The following is a 23,126-nucleotide window of genomic DNA, read 5'->3' as shown; positions in this document are numbered from 1 at the left end:
TAAGAGTGTTTGCCAACTGAGCCTTTACACAATAAACTTAGTATTGCTGCCACCAATTGGGGGTGGTGGAAGAGGCGGAGCTTCTGTAATATACTCTAGGCCACGCCCACTTTACCCGACCGGTCGTTTCTCACGTGTGCCCTGGAAGGCTCTGCCTCGACGCATGCGTACTCGCCTGAGTTTGCCCAGCCTTTGAGGGTTACCCTGTACCTTTGGGTTTGACCCCGTCAGGCTACCGTCGCGGCGACCGGAACAGCACCTCAGGTTTGCTTCCGGCGTCTTCTTTTTTTTTTTTTTTTTTTTTTTTTTTTGCTTCCCCTTCCCTCCCTCACGCTTCTTCCCCTCCCCCTGCTCCCTTTTCCCTTTGGTTTCGTTCTTTCCTGCAGAGGCCGACCCCTGAGTCGTGAGTCTGTTTGGTGAGAAAGAGCCTTCATAGCTGGAAGCTGGGAGGTGTGGGAAATACTGTTAATTGAGGTATTTGGAGACCAAGGGCTTGTATGGAATGTTTTGTTTGTGGTAGGAGGTCGGGCGAGGGTGGGAAGGAGGTCTTCCCCGGGAGACTAGCGGGGGCGGGGTTGAGCTGGGTTTGCGGGTGGGTGGGACGCACCCCTAAAATGGATAGCGCGGGGGTGGGGCGGTGTGTGGGCCAAAGAAAAATGGAGGCAGTGAGAACTGGCGCTGGGGTCGCACGGCATTATGGCATCAGTTTTGCTTTAACCGTTTGATAAAAAAAGCAGTTAACACCAATGTGAGTTGTATGTGGGAGTATTTGAATTGTCGATTTTAGGTAGCCACGGTTTATTCCCAAATTGCTTTATTTCCTTTTACTTTGGGGAAACCTCTTTGCTGCAAGCTTTTCTGTCCTTAAGTATTATACTTTTCAAACAGAAAATTTCCACACAAAAGCAAAGTAATGTAAAGGGAAAAGTAATTAAAGAGAAAACAACGAATTAGGGAGTTGTAGACCAAACCCTCCCCTCCAGGTGGGGAGTATTTGTTCAAATTAGGCAGAGCGTGCAAACAAAGATTTATCTCATTAGTCAGTTAAAGAACACAGGCCACAGAAATATCTTCCTCAATAAACTGGTTCTCTTCAGTTTCCTAAAACATTGTTTTCAGTAGCTCCCTGTTGCATAATATATGTCTTCCGTGCCCTCTCAAACTTTTGCATTTTATTCAGGCCTATAGTCTATAGCCTACAGGAGATGAGAACTCTACAAAATCTCAGCTTCAGATACTGGAGAATGGGGAAAGAGAACTAACTACATATATTTGAGTAACAAGTAGCAGAGTAGGAATGAGTTTTATTAGGGGACTGAAATTCTCTATTGCAGTCATAATAACTCCAAAAGTAATTCTAGTTTCCTGCTCCATGTAGAGGACAACAGTATGTCCTCCCTCCCTGGGTGCATTGGTTTGGATGCAGCAACAGCTGCAGTGGAGTCTGAAGAGATTGCAGAGCTGCAACAAGCAGTGGTTGAGGAGCTGGGTATCTCTATGGAGGAACTTCGGCAGTTCATTGATGAAGAACTGGAAAAGATGGACTGTATACAGCAGCGCAAGAAGCAACTAGCAGAGTTGGAGACATGGGTAATACAGAAGGAATCTGAGGTGGCCCATGTTGACCAGCTGTTTGATGATGCATCCAGGTAAGAACCACATAGGAAATAGGAGGAAATCTACCTATTGGCAGACATTTTTAAAGTAGTATAATTGTTCATGACATTGTACACTTTGTACTTTAGAAGGTACAGATATGTAGAATCTTACTCTTCCTCAAGGGTGAAGGGCCATAATCTGACCTCACAACCACCCATATAATATAATATTCATCTATCAGAGGCTAATATGCTCAACAGTAGGGGAGTCCAAGTCTTGACTCCCTTCCCCTTCTTTATACTTCACTCTACTTCAGAGCAATTGTTTTGTTTTCTTAGTAGAATCATCTAGGGAGTGCATATTATAAAAACTTGCTGTTTTATGTAACTGCGAAGCTTTAGTAAGTTCCTAGAGCCCTGTTTCTACTCCTAAACCCCCAGAAGATTTGTTTCTCCTGCCCTAGTTGTCACTTAGAACATATTTTCAAATAACAACAAGGTAAATAACGAGGTAAGGTTGAAAGGACCGTGCTTTGGGCTTATTTTGGATTTTTGAAGAACTAGTCTGGAAACCACTATTTAAACATTTTTCTATGGGATAAGCATTTAAAATTCAAAACAGAGACACTTTGGAATATGGCCTGTTTAAATAGAGGTCAGTGTATACTGAAATATATATAAATTCTAATAGCTTTTACACCTGCTTCTGCTGGCTTTGACCTTTTCTATGTGTGTTCCAATATTAGGGCAGTGACTAATTGTGAGTCTTTGGTGAAGGACTTTTACTCCAAACTGGGACTACAGTACCGGGACAGTAGTTCTGAAGATGAAGCTTCCCGGCCTACAGAAATAATTGAGATTCCTGATGAAGACGATGATGTCCTCAGTATTGATTCAGGTAAGAAATGAGGCTATGGACGGGAAAATCTCAGGATTAAAATTGAAACGTGGGAAGATGAGCAAATAGAAGATAAAAGAGAGGAGAAACCATTCTTACTAACTCCATATTCCTAACTGTTGGACTTGTCTGTTACAGAAAAAAAATAGAAGATTGTTAGTATTGATATCATAGATTTTCACTTCTTGCTACTTCCTGATTGAATTATTCTCCTTTCCCCATTCTATGTAACCTGTATTCTGAACTCCCTTGTTTTTCTTTATAGGTGGCATTAGCACCTATGTATATATCTCAAAACAGATTATTTGGTTTTGTCTATTCTTTAACAGTTTTTTATTTGTTTGTTTTTAGTTTATTTATTTTTGGCTGTGTTGGGTCTTCGTTGCTGCGCACAGGCTTTCTCTAGTTGTGGCGAGCGGGAGCTAGGCTCTTTGTTACGGTGTGCGGGCTTCTCATTGTGGTGGCTTTTCTGTGTTGCGGAGCACAGGCTCTAGGCACACGGGCTTCAGTAGTTGTGTCTCGCAGGCTGTAGAGCGCAGGCTCAGTAGTTGTGGCACACAGGCTTGGTTGCCCCGTGGCACTTGGGATCTTCCCAGACCAGGGATCAAACCCGTGTCTCCTGCACTGGCAGGTGGATTCTTAACCACTGCGCCACCAGGGAAGTCCCTGGTGTGTAAGTCTTAATGTCCACATTATGTTTCATGTCTGTTGGATACTCCACCTAGGCGTGGAATTGGTTAAGTCTTAGGTAAGTGCATGTTTGAGTTTTTAAGAAATCGCTGTTGTGTTTTCCATAGTGGCCATACCATTTTACATTTCCACTAGCAAAGTGGGATTGTAGCTTTTTTTTTTTTTGGCCATGCTGCGTGGCTTGTGGGATCTCTGTTCTCCAAGCAGGGACTGAACCCAGGCCACAGCAGTGAAAGCCGGAATCCTAACTGTTAGGCCACTAGGGGACTCCCTCACATTGTGATTGTAGTTTGCATGTTCCTAAAGACATTGAGCATCTTTTCACATACTTATTTGCCATTTATGTATGTTCTTTGAGGAAATAGCTATTCAAATAGTTTTGCCTTTTTTAAAAAATTGGATTGTCTTTTTATTATTGACTTTTCTAAGTCAATATATATAAGTCTTCTGACTTACTATACTTTAGGTACGATTCATTTATCAGACCTATTTTACAAACATTTTCCCAGATGTGGTCTTTTCATTTTCTTAATGGTGTCTTTTGAAGAATAAACATTCTTAACTTAAGAGCTGAGGGTAGTTGGTTGGTTTGTTTTGCTTATGGCCATCCAGTTGTTCCACCACCATTGGTTGAAAAGACTATTCTTTTGGTATTCAAAAATCAGCTGGCTATATGTTGTAGTTGAGGGTCACATTGAACTAAATGTTTATTTTTATACCAGCACCACACTGTCTTAATTACTGTAGCTTTACAGTAAGTATTAAAATCACTTAGTGAAAGTCCTCCAAATTCATTTGTATTTCATATATAATCTAAATAAATTTTAGCATCAGCTTATCAGTTTCCTAGAAGTTTTTTGTGGCTCCCTTAGGATTTTCTATACATTAGACCATGTTGTCTGCAAATAGTCATTTTACTTCTTCCTTTCTAATCTGGATGTCTTGTGTTTTTCCCGTGCCTTATTATGTTTGCTAGAACCTCCAGTATGATGTTAAAAAAAGAGCAGACATCCCTTCCTTGTTCCTGATTTTATCAGGGAAGCATTTTATGTTTAGTCATTAATTATGATGTGAGCTGTAGGTATCCTTTATCAGGTTCAGAGAAGTTGCTTCTATTCCTAGTTTGCTGAGAGTTTTTATAATAGCTGGATTCGATTTCAGATTTTGTCAGCTACTTTTTCTCTGTTGTCCTCAGGTGATCATATGGCTTTTGTCCTTTATCCTATTAATAGGATGTATTACAATAATTATTTTTTATATGTTAAACCAATCTTTTGTTCCTGGAATAACTCTCCCATCCCCACCCGCCACTTTGTCTTAGTGTATAATCCTTTTTATATGTTGCTGTATTGGATTTGCAAATGTTTTAACAATTTTTGCACATATGTTTGAGGGCTGTTGGTTTGTAGTTTTATTGTGATGTCTTTGGCTTTGGTAGCAGGGTAATATGGGCCTTATAAGATGAGTTGGGAGGTGTTCCTTCCTCTGAGTTGTGTGGAATGGTATTATTTCTTCCTTAAATGTTTGATAAATTAAGCAATGAGACCATCTTGGCCTGGACTTTTCTTTGTGGAAAGATATTTTTTAAGTAAGCTTTTTAGTTTGGAATCATTTTAGATTTATGGAAAAATTGCAAAGGTAATAGAGAGTTCCTGCATACCTTTCACCAGTTTCTTCTAATGTTAATGTTACCATGGTATATATTGGTCAAAACTAAGAAACAAACATTGGTACATTACTTTTATCTAAACTCCAGACTTTATTCAATTTCTGGACTTTTTCTGTTCCAGGATCCAATCCAGGATATCACATTGAATTTATCGTGGGAAGATAAATCACTAATCCATTTTCTTTACCTGATATATCTATTTTAATATAATCACTAATCCATTTTCTTTACCTGAAATATCTATTTAGATTTTCTATTTCATCTCAAGTTGATTTTGTTCATTTGTGTCTTTCTAGGAATTTGTTCACTTTATCAAAGTTGTCTAAATTATTGCCATAAAGTTGTTCATAGTATTCCCTTATGATCCTTTTTAATTTCTGTAGGTTCTGTAGTGATGTCCCTTTCATTCCTGATATTGGTTATTTAGATCTCCTCTTTTTTTTCTTGATTAGTCTAGATACAGGTTTATCAATTTTTGTTCTTTTACAAGGAACCAGTATTGGGGATTCATTGATTTATTTTTGCTACTGTTGCTCTGTTTTCTATTTCATCGATTTCTACTCTGATCTCTATTTTCTTCCTTCCACTTTTTTTGGGTTTGATTTGCTCTTCTTTTTCTAGTTTCTTAAAGTCAAAGCTGAGACTATTGACTTTAGACCTTTCTTTCTTTCTAATATAAACATTTAAAGCTATAAAATTTCCCTCTGAGCATGCTTTACTGCATCTCATAAATTTTTATGTTGAATTTTCATTTTCATGTAACTCATAAATTTTAATTTCCTTTGTGATTTTTTTCTTTGACCTTGGGTTTCCTTTTTAACCAGGCACTCTTGGGTCCTCTTTGCATATGCATATTTTAGCAGTCACCCAAAAATGTATAGAGAATTTATCTAAGGCTGTCTGTGACTCTCTCATTTTCAGAATCTCCTGGTTAAATTTACTGGTTTGCCGCTTACCCTAAACAAGAGCTACAACCTCAAATTAGCAAATCTGCTTGTTATGGCTAGCACCTCAGTGATAAAGCTACAGTTTTTGCCCACCAAGCTAGAGGTGGAGCAGGGATGGGAGCTGCCCCAGGCAAGAGATCCATAGATTCCCACCTTTGTTACCAGAAGCTTTAGCAGTTTTTCAGGGATACTTATCAATCTATTTTTTGCCTTTGGTCAAATTTCCAGTGTCCTAAAATGATTTTTTTTTAATTTTTTGGCTGCATTGGATCTTCGTTGCTGCACAGGCTTTCTCTAGTTGCAGCGAGCTGGGCCTCCTCTTCATTGCAGTGCGTGGGCTTCTCACTGTGGTGGCTTCTCTTGTTGCAGAGCACGGGCGCTAGGCGCACAGGCTTCAGTAGTTGCGGTGCATGGGCTCAGTAGTTGTGGTGCATGGGCTTAGTTGCTCTGCGGCATGTGGGATCTTCCCAGACCAGGGATCAGTCCCATGCATTGGGAAGGGGATTCTTAACCACTGCACCACCAGGGAAGTCCTGAAATGATTGCTTTTGACAATTTTGTCCAGTTTTGTACTTGTTTTCTGCATAGGGGGATTGTCCAATCTTGTCACATCACTATTACCAGAAGTGCTGTAGTTTTGCCTGTTTTTGAACTGTATAAATGGAATCTTAGACACTGTATGCATTCTTCCATGACTTCTTCAACATCATGCTGATGTGTAATGCTTGGTTCGGTTGCTACTGCAGTATGGTGTTCCATTATGTGAATATGCCACAGTTTATCTAGTCTCCGAACAGTTGACATTTCATTTGTTTTCAGTTTTTTTGCAATTGTAAATAATGCCCTAAATATTCTTGTAAATGATTCTTGATGCACATGTGCAAGAATCTTTTTAGGATATCCTAGGGTACTGTAAGAGTGGAGTTGCTAGTTCTTAGGATATAGAATTTTCAACCTTGCTGGATAATTAGTGACCAAACAGCTTTCCAAAGTGGTTGTGCCAATTTATATTTATACCACCAGTGGCTGAGAGTGGCCTGTGTTCCACATCCTTGACAACACTTAGCACTCTCATTTTAAAATTTGATTTCCCTGTCTGCAGATGAACTTGGGAATCTTTTCATGTGTTTGTGAGTCATCTGTAGGTTTTCTTTGTTACGTCTGTTCATGTATCTTGCTCATTTGCTCAGCTGTTTTTTTTAATTCATAGGAAGTCTACCTATTATTCCTATAATTATAATTACTAATCCTTTGCAGTTATAAAATGCACATATCACTCCAACCTTATGTTTTGTCTTTACTTTTTATGTTATTTGTTAATAAACAGAAGTTCTAATGTTAACATTTTCTTTTATGGTCATTGCTTTTTATATCCTTACTGCCCTGAGTCTATAAAGATCTTCTTTTACATTGCCTTTGAAAGTTTCATAGTTTTGTCTTTCACATTTAAGTCTTAATTCCAAATGGAATTTATTTTTTTATTTTTTTCATATTGTTCTTAAACAATTTTCCAGCACCATTATTGAAATGCGTCCCCTCCTATTGATTTACATTGCCTACTCTATCATAAATTATTTCCATATATTTGTGTGGGTTTGTTTCTGGACTTTCTGTTCTGTTTCACTGGTCTGTCATTTCCTCCTGTTTCAACTCTATAGAGCCTATCACTGTGGCTTTATAATATCTTTTAACTCTAGTAACCTCAGTTTCTTGTTCTTCTTCACAGATGTCTTGGTTCTTTTTCACCTGTTGTGCTTATATTTATATTTGAGAGTTAGCTTGTCATGTTCCCCACTTCCCCCCCACCAATAAAAACCCCCAAACCATTGACATTATCACAAGATTAATTTAGGAATAGTTGATAATTTCATAGTATTTGACTCCCCTATACAAAGATCATTTATGTAGTCTTTAACATTTTTCAGGAGGGTTGATTAATTTTCTCCACGGAAAGCTTGCACGTCTTTTGTCAGATTTATTCCCAACTACCATTTTCAGTAGCCACAAAAAACATCTTTTTTAAGAAAATACATTTCCAGGGGCTCCCCTGGTGGTGCAGTGGTTGAGAGTCTGCCTGCTAATGCAGGGAACATGGGTTTGAGCCCTGGTCTGGGAGGATCCCACATGCTGCGGAGCGACTAGGCCCGTGAGCCACAACTACTGAGCCTGCGCGTCTGGAGCCTGTGCTCCACAACAAGAGAGGCCGCGATAGTGGGAGGCCCGCGCACCGCAATGAAGAGTGGCTCCCGCTTGCCACAACTAGAGAAAGCCCTCGCACAGAAACGAAGACCTAACACAGCAAAAATAAATAAATTAATATCCTTCTTTTAAAAAAAAAAGAAAATATATTTCCAACTAGTTGCTGCTGGTATATAGACATGCAGTTGACTTTTGCATATAGATTTTTGTATCTGACAATCTTACTAAATTTTTATTTCTATGATTTCATTTAAGTTTTCTATGTAGACTGTCATCTGAAGATAATTGCAGTTTTTCCTCCTTTCCTATACTTATGGCAGATAAGTCTTGTTTTTCTTGTCATATTTCACCAGCTAAGACCTTTATTATAATGTTAAATGGGAGTGATGATGATGACAAGGACTTCCTTGTCTTGTGGCTCGTGTGGTGGTTATTTTTGGTTGTTTTGTTTTTGATAGGTAAGAAGTGGATTTATTTAGAGAGAAACACACTCCACAGACAGAGTGTGGGCCATCTCAGAAGGCGAGAGCGGCCCTTGTGGCTTGTTTTAAAGGGCATGTTTTCATCTTACACTATTAAGGCTGATTGCTTGTTACAGGTTTTCGAAGATGTCATTTGTCAGGTAATAGAACTTGTCCCATATTTTTAGTTTGCTGGGAGTTTTTATCATGAGTAGATGTTGATTTTATTGGACATACCTTATATAGCTAGTAAAATTACTATGTGAATATTTTTCTTTAAATCACTAAGTTTTCCAGCCTTATAGTCCTTGGATGACTCCAACTAAATATATCGTTTTTAAACATTTCTGGATTTGTTGTGCTGATATTTAGGATTTTTGCATCTTCACTTTTATAACAGAGATAGGCCTATAATTTTTTTTTTTTTTTGGTACTACCCTTCTGTGATTTTAATACTGAGATTTTGATGGCCTTGTAGAATGGAATAGGCAGTATTTCTTCTTTTAATTCTTGGGAAGTGTTTGCAAAATTGGAATTATGTATTCCTTGAGTGTTTGATAGAATTTGCCTGTGAAGCCATCTAGGTATCTGTTTACTTTGTGCAAAGCTTTTCTATTTCTTTGAGTCAGATTTGGTAACTTGTAATTTTCTGGTAATTTATATTTTTTCTTAAGTATTCAATTTATTGGTGTAAAGTTTCTGCTTATGTTTTTAGCAAAGCTGGACATTTAATTCAGACCTTTCGTACAGATGACTATACTCCCTCATGCTCCCTCTGTCCTGTTTCTCATGTCTTAACTTGGTGACTTAGAGTTCTGGAGATGACTGATGGTAATGGTTGCACAGTGACATGAATGTACTTAATACCACTGAACTGTGCACTTAAAAATGGTTAAGATGGTAAATTCTGTGTTACGTATATTTTGCCACAATAAAAAAAATTGGGGGAAAAAAGAATCAGATTTGTAGGTCCTGATAGGGAATACTTTCCTAGTAATTTTAAGTGTGGAGATAAAAAGCAACATAAAAACTGCATGAAGGGGACTTCCCTGGTGGTCCAGTGGTTAAGAATACGCCTTCCAATGCAGGGGATGCAGGTTCAATCCCTGGTTGGGGAACTAAGGTCCCACATGCCGTGGGGCAGCTAAGCCTGTGTGCCTCAACCAGAGAGCCCGCGTGCCGCAAACTACAGAGCCCACGAGCTCTAGAGCATGCACACTATGGAGCCTGTGCACCACAACTAGAGAATCCCGTGTGCCGCAACGAAGAGCCCACGCACCATAACGAAATATCCTGCATGCCACAACAAAGATCCCGCGTGCTGCAACTAAGACCCGATGCAGCCAAAAATAAAAACAAAAAAACTGCATGTTGGGACTTCCCTGGTGGCACAGTGGTTAAGAATCTGCCTGCCAATGCAGAGGACACGGGTTCGAGCCCTGGTCCAGGAAGATCCCACATGCCATGGAGCAACTAAGCACATGTGCCACAACTCCTGAGCCTGTGCTCTAGAGCCCGTGAGCCACAACTACTGAGCCTGTGTGCCACAACTACTGAAGCCCGCACACCTAGAGCCCATGCTCCACAACAAGAGAAGTCATTGCAATGAGAAACCCGTGCACTGCAACAAAGAGTAGCCCCCGCTTGCCACAAATAGAGAAAGCCTGTGCACAGCAACAAAGACCCAGTGCGGGCAGACATACATACATAAATTTATTTTTTAAAAAACCTGCGGGCTTCCCTGGTGGTGCAGTGGTTGAAAGTCCGCCTGCCAATGCAGGGGACACGGGTTCGTGCCCGGTCCGGGAAGATCCCACATGCCGCGGAGCGGCTGGGTCCGTGAGCCATGGCTGCTGAGCCTGTGAGTCCGGAGCCTGTGCTCCGCAACAGGAGAGGCCACAACAGTGAGAGGCCCACGTACCGCAAAAAAAAAAAACCTGCATGTTGAGTGTGAGTAAAAGGATGAAGGCAGGATAGAATACATATGTAACTTTGCAGAATATCTTTGGCTGCAAAAGATACTGTTAATATTGGTTATTTCTGAGGCAAGTAACGAGAAGCAGGGGCAGGAGGGAGACTTATTTTTGATTGTGTGTCCTTTTATAATGTTTGAATTTTTTACCACATGAATGTATCTAAATATATTTTAAAGGTAAAAATCCCTGCAAGATTAATAACCGTCCGTCCTTAATTTGTCCTCAAATATAGAACATGTGTTTTGAAGCCTTTTACAGTTGTGGAGTTCTAAGATAACAGATATTAATCATATACCATAGTCACAGTTCTTTGAGGAATGTGTGCACATGTACAGGTGTGTCTGTGTATTCTCTCCAAGGTTGAGTTCATATCAAATAAATAATTTTGTATCCTAACTTTTAAAACTTAATATATATCATTAGCATTGCCTCGTGTTATTGAAGATTCTTTATGAACCTCATTTAGATATGTTGTAGTTTATTTAACTATTTTTGTTATTTTCAGAAATGTACATTGCTTTCCATTTTTTTATTTATTTATTTTTGCTACTTTTTCCCCCCAGTTTTATTGGATATAATTGACAAATAATATAGTATTAGTTTAAGGTATAAGACATAATGATTTGATATGTATGTTTATTGCAAAATGATTACCACCATTGCCTTCCTTTTTTAATTTTAATTTATTATTTGGCTGCGTCAGGTCTTAGTTGTGGCTTGTGGGATCTTCATTGCAGCATGCAGGATCTTTCGGCGCAGCATGCGGGCTTCTCTCTAGTTGTGGTGCGCGGGCTACAGAGCGCACGGGCTCAGTAGTTGCAGTGTGCAGGTTTAGTTGCTCCACAGCATGTGGGATCTTAGTTCCCCGACCAGGATCAAACCAGCGTCCCCTGCGTTGGAAGGTGGATTCTTAACCATTGGACCACCAAGGAAGTCCCCCCATTTTTAAATATATGTTATAAATATCTAAAATTTCACTGTACGATACAGTAGCCACTATCCACACGTGGCTATTTAAATTATGTGAAATGTGGGAATTCCCTAGCAGTCCAGTGGTTAGAACTCCACGCTTTCACTGCCAAGGGCCCAGGTTCAATCCCTGGTCAGGGAACTAAGATCCCACAAGCCACGTGGTGTGACCAAAAATAAAAAAATATATTATGTGAAATGTGAAGCCTAGTATTTTCCAGAATGTATAAAGAACTCTTACAACTCAAGAATAAAAAGACAAATGACCCAATTAAAAATGGGCAAAAGATTTGAATAGATATTTCTTCAAAGAAGATGTGAAAATGACCAATAAGTATATGAAAAGATGTTCAACATCATTAGTTGTTAAGGAAATGCAAGTCAGAACTACTTTATACTTATTAGGATAGCTGTAATTGAAAAGATAGACAGTAATAAGTGTTGACAAGGATGTGGAGAAATTGGAAACCTCTAAATTGCTGGTGGGAATGTAAAATGGTACAGCCAGTTTGGACAAATCTTTCAGTTCCTCAAAAGGTTAAACGTTATGGCCTAGCAATTCCACTCCTAGCCATATACCCAAGAGAAATGAGAACATATGCCCACATAAAAACTGATGTTCAAATGTGCCTATCAACATTATTCATAACAGCCAAAAAGCGGAAACAACCCAAATGTCCATCAACTGATGAATGGATAAATAAAATATGGCATAGCCATACAATGGAATATTATTCAATCATATAAAGGAATGAAGTGCTGATAAATGTTGCAACATAGATGAATCTGATATGATGCACCACATATAATATGACTCTGTTTATATGAAATATCCAGAATAGGCAAATCCATAGAGACACAAAGTAGATTAATGTTTGCTGGGGGTTGTGGGAAGGGTGGAATGGGGAGTGAGTGCTAATGGGTATTTTCATCACTCCGAAAAGAAACCCCATCCTCATTAGTGGGGTTTCTTTTCAGGGTGATGAAAATGTTCTAGAATTAGATAGTGGTGTTGGTTGTACAACCTTGTGAATACACTAAAAACCACTGAATTAAACATTTTAAATGGGTAAATTTCTTGGTATGTGAATTATACCTGATTTTAAAAAAATTTTTAGTAAAATTTAAAGTTCATTTCAGGTGCTTAGTAGCCAAATTTTAACATATTAGGCAGTGTAGATACAGAACATGTTTATCATGGCAGGAAGTTCTGTTGGAGAGCACTACTCAAGAAGAAACATTTTTGCTTAATTCACTGACTGTATTTCACTTTTCAAATCATTCAAATAACCCATAAGTTATTGTTATAAGAATTCAAATATTTGGGCTTCCCTGGTGGCGCCGTGGTTAAGAATCCACCTGCCAATGCAGGGGACACGGGTTCGAGCCCTGGTCTGGGAAGATCCCACATGCCGTGGAGCAACTAAGCCCATGTGCCACAACTGCTGAGCCTGTGCTCTAGAGCCCGCGAGCCACAACTGCTGAGCCCGTGTGCCACAACTACTGAAGCCCAAGCGCCTAGAGCCTGTGCTCCTCAACAAGAGAAGCCACCACAATGAGAAGCCCATGCACCGCAACGAAGAGTAGCCCCCGCTCACCGCAACTAGAGAAAGGCCACGCACAGCAACAAAGACCCAATGCAGCCAAAAAATAAAAATAAATAAATTTAAAAAGAGAGAATTCAAATATTTGAAAATCCCACAGAATATCACCTGTCCCAGTACTTTATCCCCAGGTAAGCACTGTTACCTATTTGCTGTGTATCTTTCTAAATGCTTTTGGTACTTTCACATAGATATGTATATCTATATCTAGTTTTCAGTTGTTATCAATAATGTTTCCATGGTAATCCTGTTAAGTAGCTTAGTTCTTGATTTCTTGGAGATTCTTATGTGTAAGTCCCTTACACTCAAGAGTTTTTCTCATCTGTAGGTGATGCTGGGAGCAGAACTCCAAAAGACCAGAAGGTAAGTTGGGATGGGTAAGAGAAGGGTGAGAGATAAGAATATGAAAATGGGAGAAACTTTTGGCCTGACCATTCGGTCAGTTCAGCTATCAGCATATAATCATTCACCCTGCATAATCAGCCCTATGGGTTGCATTTCTCTAATAGGTGTTAAAAGAATGCAAAAGTTTCTTATAGATGCATGCACTGAGTGCTGTATGAATGTAGAATTTGGCAGTTAAATTAGTCAAGGATAGCTTCCTAAAGCTGATTTCTGAACCAGATTTGTAAGAAAGGGCAGGTTTTGCCTGATAAAGTAACTATAAGCTTCTAAACATAACTCATTCTATTTTGCTTTTTAAAAGACAAGTTCTTATTCTCAAGAACTGGTACTATGTATATACAATGGAATATTACTCAGCCATAAAAAGAAATGAAATTGAGTTATTTGTAGTGAGGTGGGTGGACCTAGAGTCTGTCATACAGAGTGAAGTAAGTGAGAAAGAGAAAAACAAATACTGTATGCTAACACATATATATGGAATCTAAAAAAAAAAAAAAAAAAGGTGCTGATGAACCTAGGGGCAGGACAGGAATAAAGATGCAGATGCAGAGAATGGATGTGAGGACACAGGGAGGGGGAAGGGTAAACTGGGATGAAGTGAGAGAGTAGCATTGACATACATACACTACCAAATGTAAAATAGATGGCTAGTGGGAAGCAGCCGCATCGCACAGGGAGGTCAGCTTGGTGCTTTGTGACCACCTGGTGGGGGGGGATAGGGAGGGTGGGAGGGAGAGGATATGGCGATATATGTATACATATAGCTGATTCACTTTGTTGTACAGCAGAAACTAGCACAACATTGTAAAGCAATTATATTCCAGTAAAGATGTTAAAAAAGAACCGGTGCTACTATTTTAAAACTTGATTCCCTCATCCCTTTCCTTACAGCTCCGTGAAGCTATGGCTGCCTTAAGAAAGTCAGCTCAAGATGTCCAGAAGTTCATGGATGCTGTCAATAAGAAGAGCAGTTCCCAGGATCTACACAAAGGTTAGAGTCAGGAGGCACCTCGGTATAGGTGCGGGCATGAAATCCTACAAAGAGATTTCATGGATAACTGGCTTTGTTTTAGCATTTCAGAATCCTTCTTCACCTCTGTTTGGTTCTTTTAACACCACAGATTTTCCTTGCTGTCTGCTTGTCGTTTCTCCCCCTGCTGAACAGCTTACGGGATCTTAGTTCCCCATCCAGGTATTGAACCTAGGCCCACGGCAGTGAAAATGCAGAGTCCTAACCACTGGACCACCGGGGAAGTCCCTTGGCTTAAGTCTTTTGTCTGCTGGTTTTCTACTGTGTGATGGCTTTGTCCAAATACCTTTTTAGCTCCATGCTCGTGATTTCTTCTTCCAGATGAAGGGTAAAGAGAAGAGAGTAACTCAAACCCTTAAAAAGAGGTCTGAGGGAAGCTTTGTAGAGTGTGGCTGTTAAGAGATCCCTCCCAGGAATATGTTTTATAAAATGCTATGTGACATTTAATGAGTGGTAATTAATGTTATTAATAAGGAGTTGGAAATATTTGGTTAAAGTGAGATGGTCTTGAGTTACATGTGAATTTCAATTCAAGTTTTTCCTGTTAGCATAAACAGTTGATTCAACTGTGTCTTATATTTCTGCCCTTGGCCAACAGAGCAGTAAAAGTGGCTAAGGATCAAAAGATTACCCCACTTGCCCCAATAACCCAGTACTCTCTTTATTTTTCCATTCTTTCCCCAGTCTATGCCATATCTCTTTATGCTTTCTTCCTAGGAACCTTGAGTCAAATGTCTGGAGAATTGAGTAAAGATGGTGACCTGGTAGTTAGCATGCGCATTCTGGGCAAGAAGAGAACTAAGACGTGGCACAAAGGCACCCTTATTGCCATCCAGACGGTTGGTATGTTCAAGCTAGAGGAAGAACTAATGAAAGACAACCTGCAGGTCTCCAATGCTGATTGTTTCTTTTCCCCATAGCCTTGCCTTTTGTCTCTCACGTAGCAACCAGGATTCACACAGAAACTGATGGTTTTTAAAATTTTTTGTTTATCTTTCCCTTTTACTCAGGGCCAGGGAAGAAGTACAAGGTGAAATTTGACAACAAAGGAAAGAGTCTTCTGTCAGGGAACCATATTGCCTATGATTACCACCCTCCTGCTGACAAGCTGTATGTGGGCAGTCGAGTAGTGGCCAAATACAAAGATGGGAATCAGGTCTGGCTCTACGCTGGCATTGTAGCTGAGACACCAAACGTCAAAAACAAGCTCAGGTACCTGGACAGAGGATTGTAAAGAGAGTGGGAGCCGGGAGCACAGCACCTGCCCTGTTCAAGCCACAGTCCAGATCTCACAATTAGCTTTTGTGTTCTTAGTCCCCAGTGGCCAGAAACTCTTTCTTTGCCATGGAGTCATGTGGATGATTCTTTCTCACCCCCCCCCCCCACCACACACACCCTTTTTTCTCCTTTTCTCAAGGAGAAAACTAGGTAGGGGAGAATAATTCAGATTGATTAATGGTTAGGTGGAATAGAGAATTCATATAGAAGGAAGAAATGGAGACTAAATGTTTTTCAGCAGTTTAGGAATCTGACAGTATAATGAGAATAAATGGCTTTTGGCAAAGTGGGGATATGTTGGTTAGATTAAGGGAGAATTCTAATATTCTTTTCCATTATGGTTTATCACAAGATATTAAATATAGTTCCCTGTACCATACAGTAGGACCTTACTGTTTATCCATTCTGTATGTAATAGTTTGCATCTGCTAACCTAAGGGAGAATTCTTAACCCTTGGGGTGGGAAGAGAGAATAGTAGGAAGAAAGTAGTGCACCGAACATCTTCCCTGGAGTGTGTCCTGTTTGTGATCCAGAGGCGTGGAAACTATGATAAGATAATTTCTGTCGGTCGAGTTAAATATCATAACCCCCAATCTTTCTACCATCACTCTTTCCTTACAGGTTTCTCATTTTCTTTGATGATGGCTACGCTTCCTATGTTACACAGTCTGAACTGTATCCCATTTGCCGGCCACGTGAGTGTCCCTCCTTTCTTCCTTAGTTCTATCCATTTCCTCTTCTACCTTGTATTTCTTCTTAAGACAACCAATTAAAAGGCCCTAATGTTTTTGGTGCTTTAGTCTCAAAGAGGATAAGTTTCATTAATGTCCTTTGAGAGTTACAGTTTTATTTGCTCATCTCTAGTGCTGGGTCTTTGCAGCCAAAGAGTCAGACACTAGGATAGCATGACTTACCTTGAGTGGATGCTCATGTTGTAGATGTCTTTTGATTTCATTTCTGAGTGATTTAGGTTTGAGAAGATATTACTTCTTTCCTAGTCTCATGCTTAATCTAACATTTGTATAAATCTGTAGTCTACATAGTGCTTTCATAGCACTTTCTCATGGTGCTTTCTACAGAAGCTGTATTAGATGGGGGCTTCATAGTGTCCTCTGTACTTGTGACTCTGGCTTGGGAGAGACTCTTAACAGAAGCAACTGTTTTTAATTGCAGAAGAGTCAACTAACATAGCTGTGTTTCCACATAACATGGCAGTAAATACATTCAGGGTCCCTTAAAAGCCTGATGGAGCATGAGAAGGAAGGACAGGTTTTTTTAAATCAATTTCATGGTGCCACCTATTGTTTTTGATTTACCTTTAGACTTACCAAGTTAGCAAGAATTTCCCCTTGACTTTTCCTAAGAAGAAACAAACATTTTTATGAAGTTAGTGCCTCACCTATGTTTTCATATTGCTTATTTAGTATTTACTTGATTTGAGTGTACATTTACACATTAGGTTCAGTACTTTTAGGTGATCTTGGTTTTGGTTCCCTTGAGGTTATGATTTCTTCGTTTATTTTTTCTCTCCCTCCCAACCTGAAAAATACCAAATGTCTCCTTGCCAACCATTTTCCCCTATCAAGACATGCCCTACCTGCCCTCTCTCAGCCCTACTTCTTCCTTGGGACAGTGAAAAAGACTTGGGAGGACATAGAAGACATCTCCTGCCGAGACTTCATAGAGGAGTATATCACTGCTTACCCCAACCGCCCCATGGTTTTGCTCAAGAGTGGACAGCTTATCAAGACTGAGTGGGAAGGCACGTGGTGGAAGTCCCGAGTTGAGGAGGTGGACGGCAGCCTAGTCAGGATCCTCTTCCTGGTACTCTTCTTCCCTAGAGTTTTAGAGGCAGGGATTTGGGTGAGATGGGGGAGCATAAGAGGCGATAATGATGATGATTTTGTAGAAATGCCATAGTTTTCCTCTTTCTTATCCTCTTACCTGTTCTTGCTGTTTTGGGTCAAATTTTACTTTATCTTCTTTTTGGTTCCTGTATGAGTGGTTATTAAAAATAAATTCCCTGAATTTAATTATGACACTAATCTGCATGACACTGTTTTTGTTTTTCTCCAGGAGTATCCACAATGCATGTAGGTACAGAGAAGGCGGCTAGTTCTGTTTGCCAGGGTTAGGGCTTTGATAGCATAGTGGGACAAAAAAGAAGGATCAGTGAATTCGAGGTCTTGATGATCTTTCAAGGCCCAGTTTAACTCTTAGATCTTCTATACCTATCCTTTTCTTCTGTCTCATGCCTTTCTTAGAATTATATTTCTTCTCTGAACTATTTCAGCCCTTTGATCCTAAGGCCTTATGATCCTTGTTACACTTCTTATACTCAGTATAAACATCTATCTCTCTTATAATTTTTCACGCAAGGAATATATGTGTTTTTGTTTTGGGGTTTTTTGTTTGTTTGTTGTTGTTGTTGAATTTCTGATGCCTGTCATGGAGCCTGGCACATAAGTTTATTGAATAGATAGGGAATTCAGGGCTCATCAGGGAGATTTCGCCCAAGGGAGGCACATAGTATATATTCTTCACAAGCGGCGGTGTAGATTCTAGCCTTTAACCCATTCGCCCCACCACCTTTCCTTCCTCCCAATCCCCCAGGATGACAAAAGATGTGAATGGATCTATCGAGGCTCTACACGGCTGGAGCCCATGTTCAGCATGAAGACATCCTCAGCCTCTACACTAGAGAAGAAGCAAGGCGGACAGCTGAGGACACGTCCAAATATGGGTATGTCCTGAAAGATACCCTGGGAGAAGGAAGAAATGGACAAACCAGCAAAGGGGTTTATGTACAATGGCTATATCCTTTGTTTGCCAGGATTACACTACTGACTCATTGAAAACAGGACATGTGCCCTGAATTGTTTCCAGTAGTGGTGATGGATTTGTGATGCTGCCTGCACATTCTGTGGCTCTGATTTGTTGTAAAAAACACATAAAAATCTGAAACAACTGGCTTAGGTTAGGGGTATTGTTGGTAGTAATTACCTCTGTTATCCACGTGAAGATTATATGCTTTGTGTGTTATCTGTGGTCAGTTTTTTTAAAGCCCAAACCAGTTTTGTTTTTGTTTTTATATATTCCTGGCATACTTTCTGGTTAATCTTTCCTGACAACATTAGTTGATCAAAGAATGCGTTTTTGAAAAATTTTACCAAAGTATAAGATAATTACTAATGTAAATCGTCTGAGGCAGGAAGATGAAATCTTGTTATTTAAGTAAAAGTCAGCCTGTGCCAGTATTCCCACTCATTGGTGTAAATAGTGAGATCTGACAGTCTTAGCACTTAGTCAAAATGTTTCCATTGTTGCTTTTTTAGATTATATAAATTGAGGATTAGATGTGTGCATGAATATAAATGACACAGTTCTCATCTTCTCAATGGTCAATTTCCTTTTTCCTATAGGTGCTGTGAGGAGCAAAGGTCCCGTGGTCCAGTACACTCAGGACCTGACCAGTACTGGAACCCAGTTCAAGCCAGTGGAGCCCCCTCAGCCTACAGCTCCACCTGCCCCACCTGCCCCACCTGGTCCACCTCTGTCCCCCCAGGCAGGTGACAGTGAGTGAGTGCTATTCCTTCTTTTTCGCTGGTTTCTTTCATATTGTATTTTCTGTATCCCTTACTATATGATCTCTAATCTCCTAGAAGCTTGGAAAGCCAGCTTGCCCAATCTCGGAAGCAGGTAGCCAAAAAAAGCACATCCTTCCGGCCAGGATCTGTGGGCTCTGGTCATTCCTCCCCTACATCCCCTGCACTCAGTGAAAATGCTCCTGGTGGGAAACCTGGGATCAGTCAGACACATAGGTGAGAAAATCTCAGGCTCTCTTTTGGGGGTGTTGGCAGTGTGGACTGAATGGTCACTGTATAGGGAGGTTCCTTAGCCACAAGGGGTCTAGTTAAGATTATGATGGTGAGAAGTTTGAACTTGAAAAGGAAGCTTTAAACTTGGACGTTTCCAGGAAACAGAATGTAAAAATAATTGAATTAGAAACTAGGCACCTAAAAATACAATCACCAGAAAGTCATTTGTTAAGATTGCTTATTGAATATGGTGTCATCATTGGTACGATAGAAAGGGAACTCTGTAGCCTCTTTCCTTGAATCGTGGGAGTCAGTAAGGGCATTTATACGACACATAGCCGGAAAAACTAGCATTGGTAGAAGACTGGACTCTACTTCCATAAGTCTCAGGCAAAAAAAATTTTAGGAAAATATATGCTGTTGAAATAGAGATATTATCAGTCACTGAAGAGTAACCAGAGCATGTCATTGTCCAGGTTTAGTAAGGCAAGGGGAAATTTGACTTTCTTGTATCATCTTTAGCTTTAAGAGGACAGCTATTTGAAAGGTTAGAGAAGTGGTTGAGCCAGCTGATGGGCTAAGTGTACACTAGAGAGGTGCTATTGCTTTCTCATCTGAATTCTTGCATCTCATTTGCAGATCACCTTTAGGATCCACAACCTCTGCCCCAGCACCCCCAGCACCCCCAGCTCCCCCAGCACCCCCAGCCTTCCATGGCATGCTGGAGCGGGCCCCGGCAGAGCCCTCCTACCGCGCCCCCATGGAGAAGCTTTTCTACTTACCTCATGTCTGCAGCTATACTTGTCTGTCTCGAGTCAGACCTATGAGAAATGAGCAGTATCGGGGCAAGAACCCTCTCCTAGTCCCACTACTGTATGACTTCCGGCGGATGACAGCCCGGCGCAGAGTTAACCGCAAGATGGGCTTTCATGTTATCTATAAGACACCCTGTGGCCTCTGCCTTCGGACAATGCAAGAGATTGAGCGCTACCTTTTTGAGACAGGCTGTGACTTCCTCTTCCTGGAGATGTTCTGTTTGGATCCATATGTTCTTGTGGACCGAAAGTTTCAGCCCTATAAGCCTTTTTACTATATTTTGGACATCACCTATGGGAAGGAAGATGTTCCTCTGTCCTGTGTCAATGAAATTGACACAACTCCCCCACCTCAGGTGGCCTACAGCAAGGAACGAATCCCGGGCAAGGGTGTTTTCATTAACACAGGCGCTGAATTTCTGGTTGGCTGTGACTGCAAAGATGGGTGCCGGGACAAGTGAGTTGGTTAGGGAATTGCTGGCCCTGCCTCCAACTTTGTTGTGATTGTCTTTCTTTCCACTTCTTTGCCTTATACTGCACTCCTCCTTTTCTCACCTCCCTTTACCTTCTTAGCTGGAGCTCCTGCCGTAAGGCCTCCATGAAAACTATGAGACTGAGAGGCTGGGGCCCCATAGCTTAACCCTGGGTGCATGTGTCTTATGTTCGTTTCTCTGATTCTCCTTTTCCTTTGCTTCCCTCCATTATGCTTTCGGTTGCCACTTGTTTTGTTCTCTGTCTCTTTATCTTATTCTCACTCTGTCATATTCTGTCTTTAACATTCTCATTTATATGTATGCAAGAAGAAAAATTTCACTACTCTGTCACCATCCTTTTATCAGTAGTAACTTCTTGCCTCTAAAGAAAGTGTCACAGCTGTAGCTGTTGTACCCTTCTGTTCTATACAGGTCCAAGTGTACCTGCCATCAGCTAACTCTCCAGGCTACAGCCTGCACCCCAGGCGGCCAAATCAACTCTAACTCTGGCTACCAGTACAAGAGACTAGAAGAGTGTCTTCCCACAGGGTAAGTAGTCAGGGGAAAGTGAAGCACCTCAGAGACTGAATTCTTGTTTTTCTGTGCTTGTAACAACCATCAGAATTCTAAATATTGGAGCCAAAAATAGGATAACTGAAACAGACATTTTATCAATTAAGCCTCAGTTACTGAATTCTCAGCCCATGTTTCTTCCTTGAGCTTTCCTCGAAATGAATACATAAAATGATTGAATAGTATCTAGCAATTTTCTGTTGCAGTAAAAGATCACCTTGATTTCAGAGCTGTACTATTATTCTAACAGATTGTGGTTTACTCTGGCAAGCGAGATGTGTTCAGAGAGGAGACCTGATTATATAGGACTTTGTAAATCAGAATAAAAATTAGAGTCAAATTCATGATGTGACGGGAAGCTGTTAGGGAATTTTAAGCAGGCAAATGATGTGATCTGCCTTTTAAAGATTACTCTGACTTCTCTATGAAAAATAAGTCTTTAGGACAGCAAAAGTAGAATTTGGTAGACCAATTAGATATTTTCAGGAACATAGGTAAGAAGTGGTGGTTGCTGGGGCTTGTACTAGAATGAAGGTGGCAGTAGAGATGAAAGCGGATACACTTGGGGATGCACTTGGAGGTAGAGCTGCAGAACTTCATAGATTGCGGAATGCGAGGGAAAGAACAGATCAAGGACAAGTCCTAAATTTTATAGTTGAGCAACTAGGTGGATGCTGGTGCTTTTTACCGAGATGGAAGACTAGAGCTAGAGTTGCAGGTCTGAGTAAAAGTCAGCTTCTGTTCTGGCCATGTTAAGTCTGAGATGCCTATTAGGCAACCCAAGTGGAAATGTCAAGAAGGCGTTGAGGACTTCCCTGGTGGCGCAGTGGTTAAGAATCCGGCTGCGAGTGCAGGGGACACAGATTCGAGCCCTGCTCCGGGAAGATCCCACATGCCGCAGAGCAACTAAGCCCATGCACCACAACTACTGAGCCGGCTCTCTAGAGCCCACGAGCCACAACTACTGAGCCCATGTGCCACAACTACTGAAACCCGTGAGCCTAGAGCCCGTGCTCAGCAACAAGAGAAGCCACCACAATGAGAAGCCCGCGCACCACAACAAAGAGTAGCCCCCACTCGCTGCAACTAGAGAAAGCCTGCGCGCAGCAACGAAGACCCAACGCAGCCAAATAAATAAATAAATTTATTTAATTTTTTTTTTTTTTTTTTTTTTTTTAAAGAATAAAGGGCATTGAGACTTCTGAAGAGAAGTGTAAGGATTGGGCATAAAGAATTAGGAGTCATCAGCTCAGGAGTGATAGTTAAAGCCTGGACGAGTTCATCTAGAGAGAATATTGATAATAGAAAAGAGAAGGGGCCCAGAGTAAGCCCTGGGCTATCCAACTAGAAATTGAGCAGAGGAGGTGGAGCCAGCATGTGAGATTGAGAAGGACAGGTCAGGGAGAGAGGAGGACAGTGAAAAAAGTGGGATATAATGTGGTAAGCTGGGTGTATATGAATATGTGAACTAATTAGCCTAGTACTCAAGATACATAATTAACAGAGAGGATGAAAAAGGAAAGAATCATCAGTGAAATAATTCAGATGCTTTCCCATAATGGAAGGGACTGTGTTTCCAAAGTGAAAAGGCCAGTCAGGTCCTAGCATAACGGATGAAAATAGATCCCCACTAAAACACATGATGATAAAATGTGATCATTGTGTCCACAGAACACTGAGGACAAGAAGAAAATACTAAAACCTTCTAGAGAAGAGAAAGAG

General features: G+C 40.6%; 1 protein-coding gene across 4 annotated transcripts in view; it reads left to right on the top strand.

Moving 5' to 3' along the window:
• The first annotated feature begins 296 nt into the window (after window positions 1-296).
• The window catches only part of SETDB1 (SET domain bifurcated histone lysine methyltransferase 1), a 30,322-nt gene continuing 7,492 nt past the window's right edge, over window positions 297-23,126 (top strand). Inside the window, exons 1-14 of one of the 4 annotated variants that reach the window (XM_022564175.3) lie at window positions 297-416; window positions 1,379-1,649; window positions 2,345-2,496; window positions 13,340-13,374; window positions 14,308-14,407; window positions 15,164-15,289; window positions 15,457-15,658; window positions 16,347-16,420; window positions 17,359-17,549; window positions 18,339-18,468; window positions 19,148-19,304; window positions 19,388-19,546; window positions 20,183-20,815; window positions 21,264-21,380. In XM_022564175.3, the coding sequence (XP_022419883.1) occupies window positions 1,390-1,649; window positions 2,345-2,496; window positions 13,340-13,374; window positions 14,308-14,407; window positions 15,164-15,289; window positions 15,457-15,658; window positions 16,347-16,420; window positions 17,359-17,549; window positions 18,339-18,468; window positions 19,148-19,304; window positions 19,388-19,546; window positions 20,183-20,815; window positions 21,264-21,380 (2,336 nt within the window). In that variant the 5' untranslated portion in view covers window positions 297-416; window positions 1,379-1,389. Of the gene's footprint in view, window positions 475-1,378; window positions 1,650-2,344; window positions 2,497-13,339; window positions 13,375-14,307; window positions 14,408-15,163; window positions 15,290-15,456; window positions 15,659-16,346; window positions 16,421-17,358; window positions 17,550-18,338; window positions 18,469-19,147; window positions 19,305-19,387; window positions 19,547-20,182; window positions 20,816-21,263; window positions 21,381-23,126 lie in introns of all 4 variants that reach the window. The other 3 variants (XM_022564176.3, XM_022564174.3, XM_089915875.1) reach the window with 3 other exon arrangements.

This window comes from Delphinapterus leucas, chromosome 1 (genome assembly GCF_059928025.1).
Source record: "Delphinapterus leucas isolate spDelLeu-1000000601 "Yukka" chromosome 1, BTC_Dleu_Yukka2, whole genome shotgun sequence".
In the NCBI taxonomy this organism is placed as follows: Eukaryota; Metazoa; Chordata; class Mammalia; order Artiodactyla; family Monodontidae; genus Delphinapterus; species Delphinapterus leucas.
Note: the sequence above shows the minus strand (reverse complement) of the source record. Positions and strands in the feature narration are given on the sequence as shown.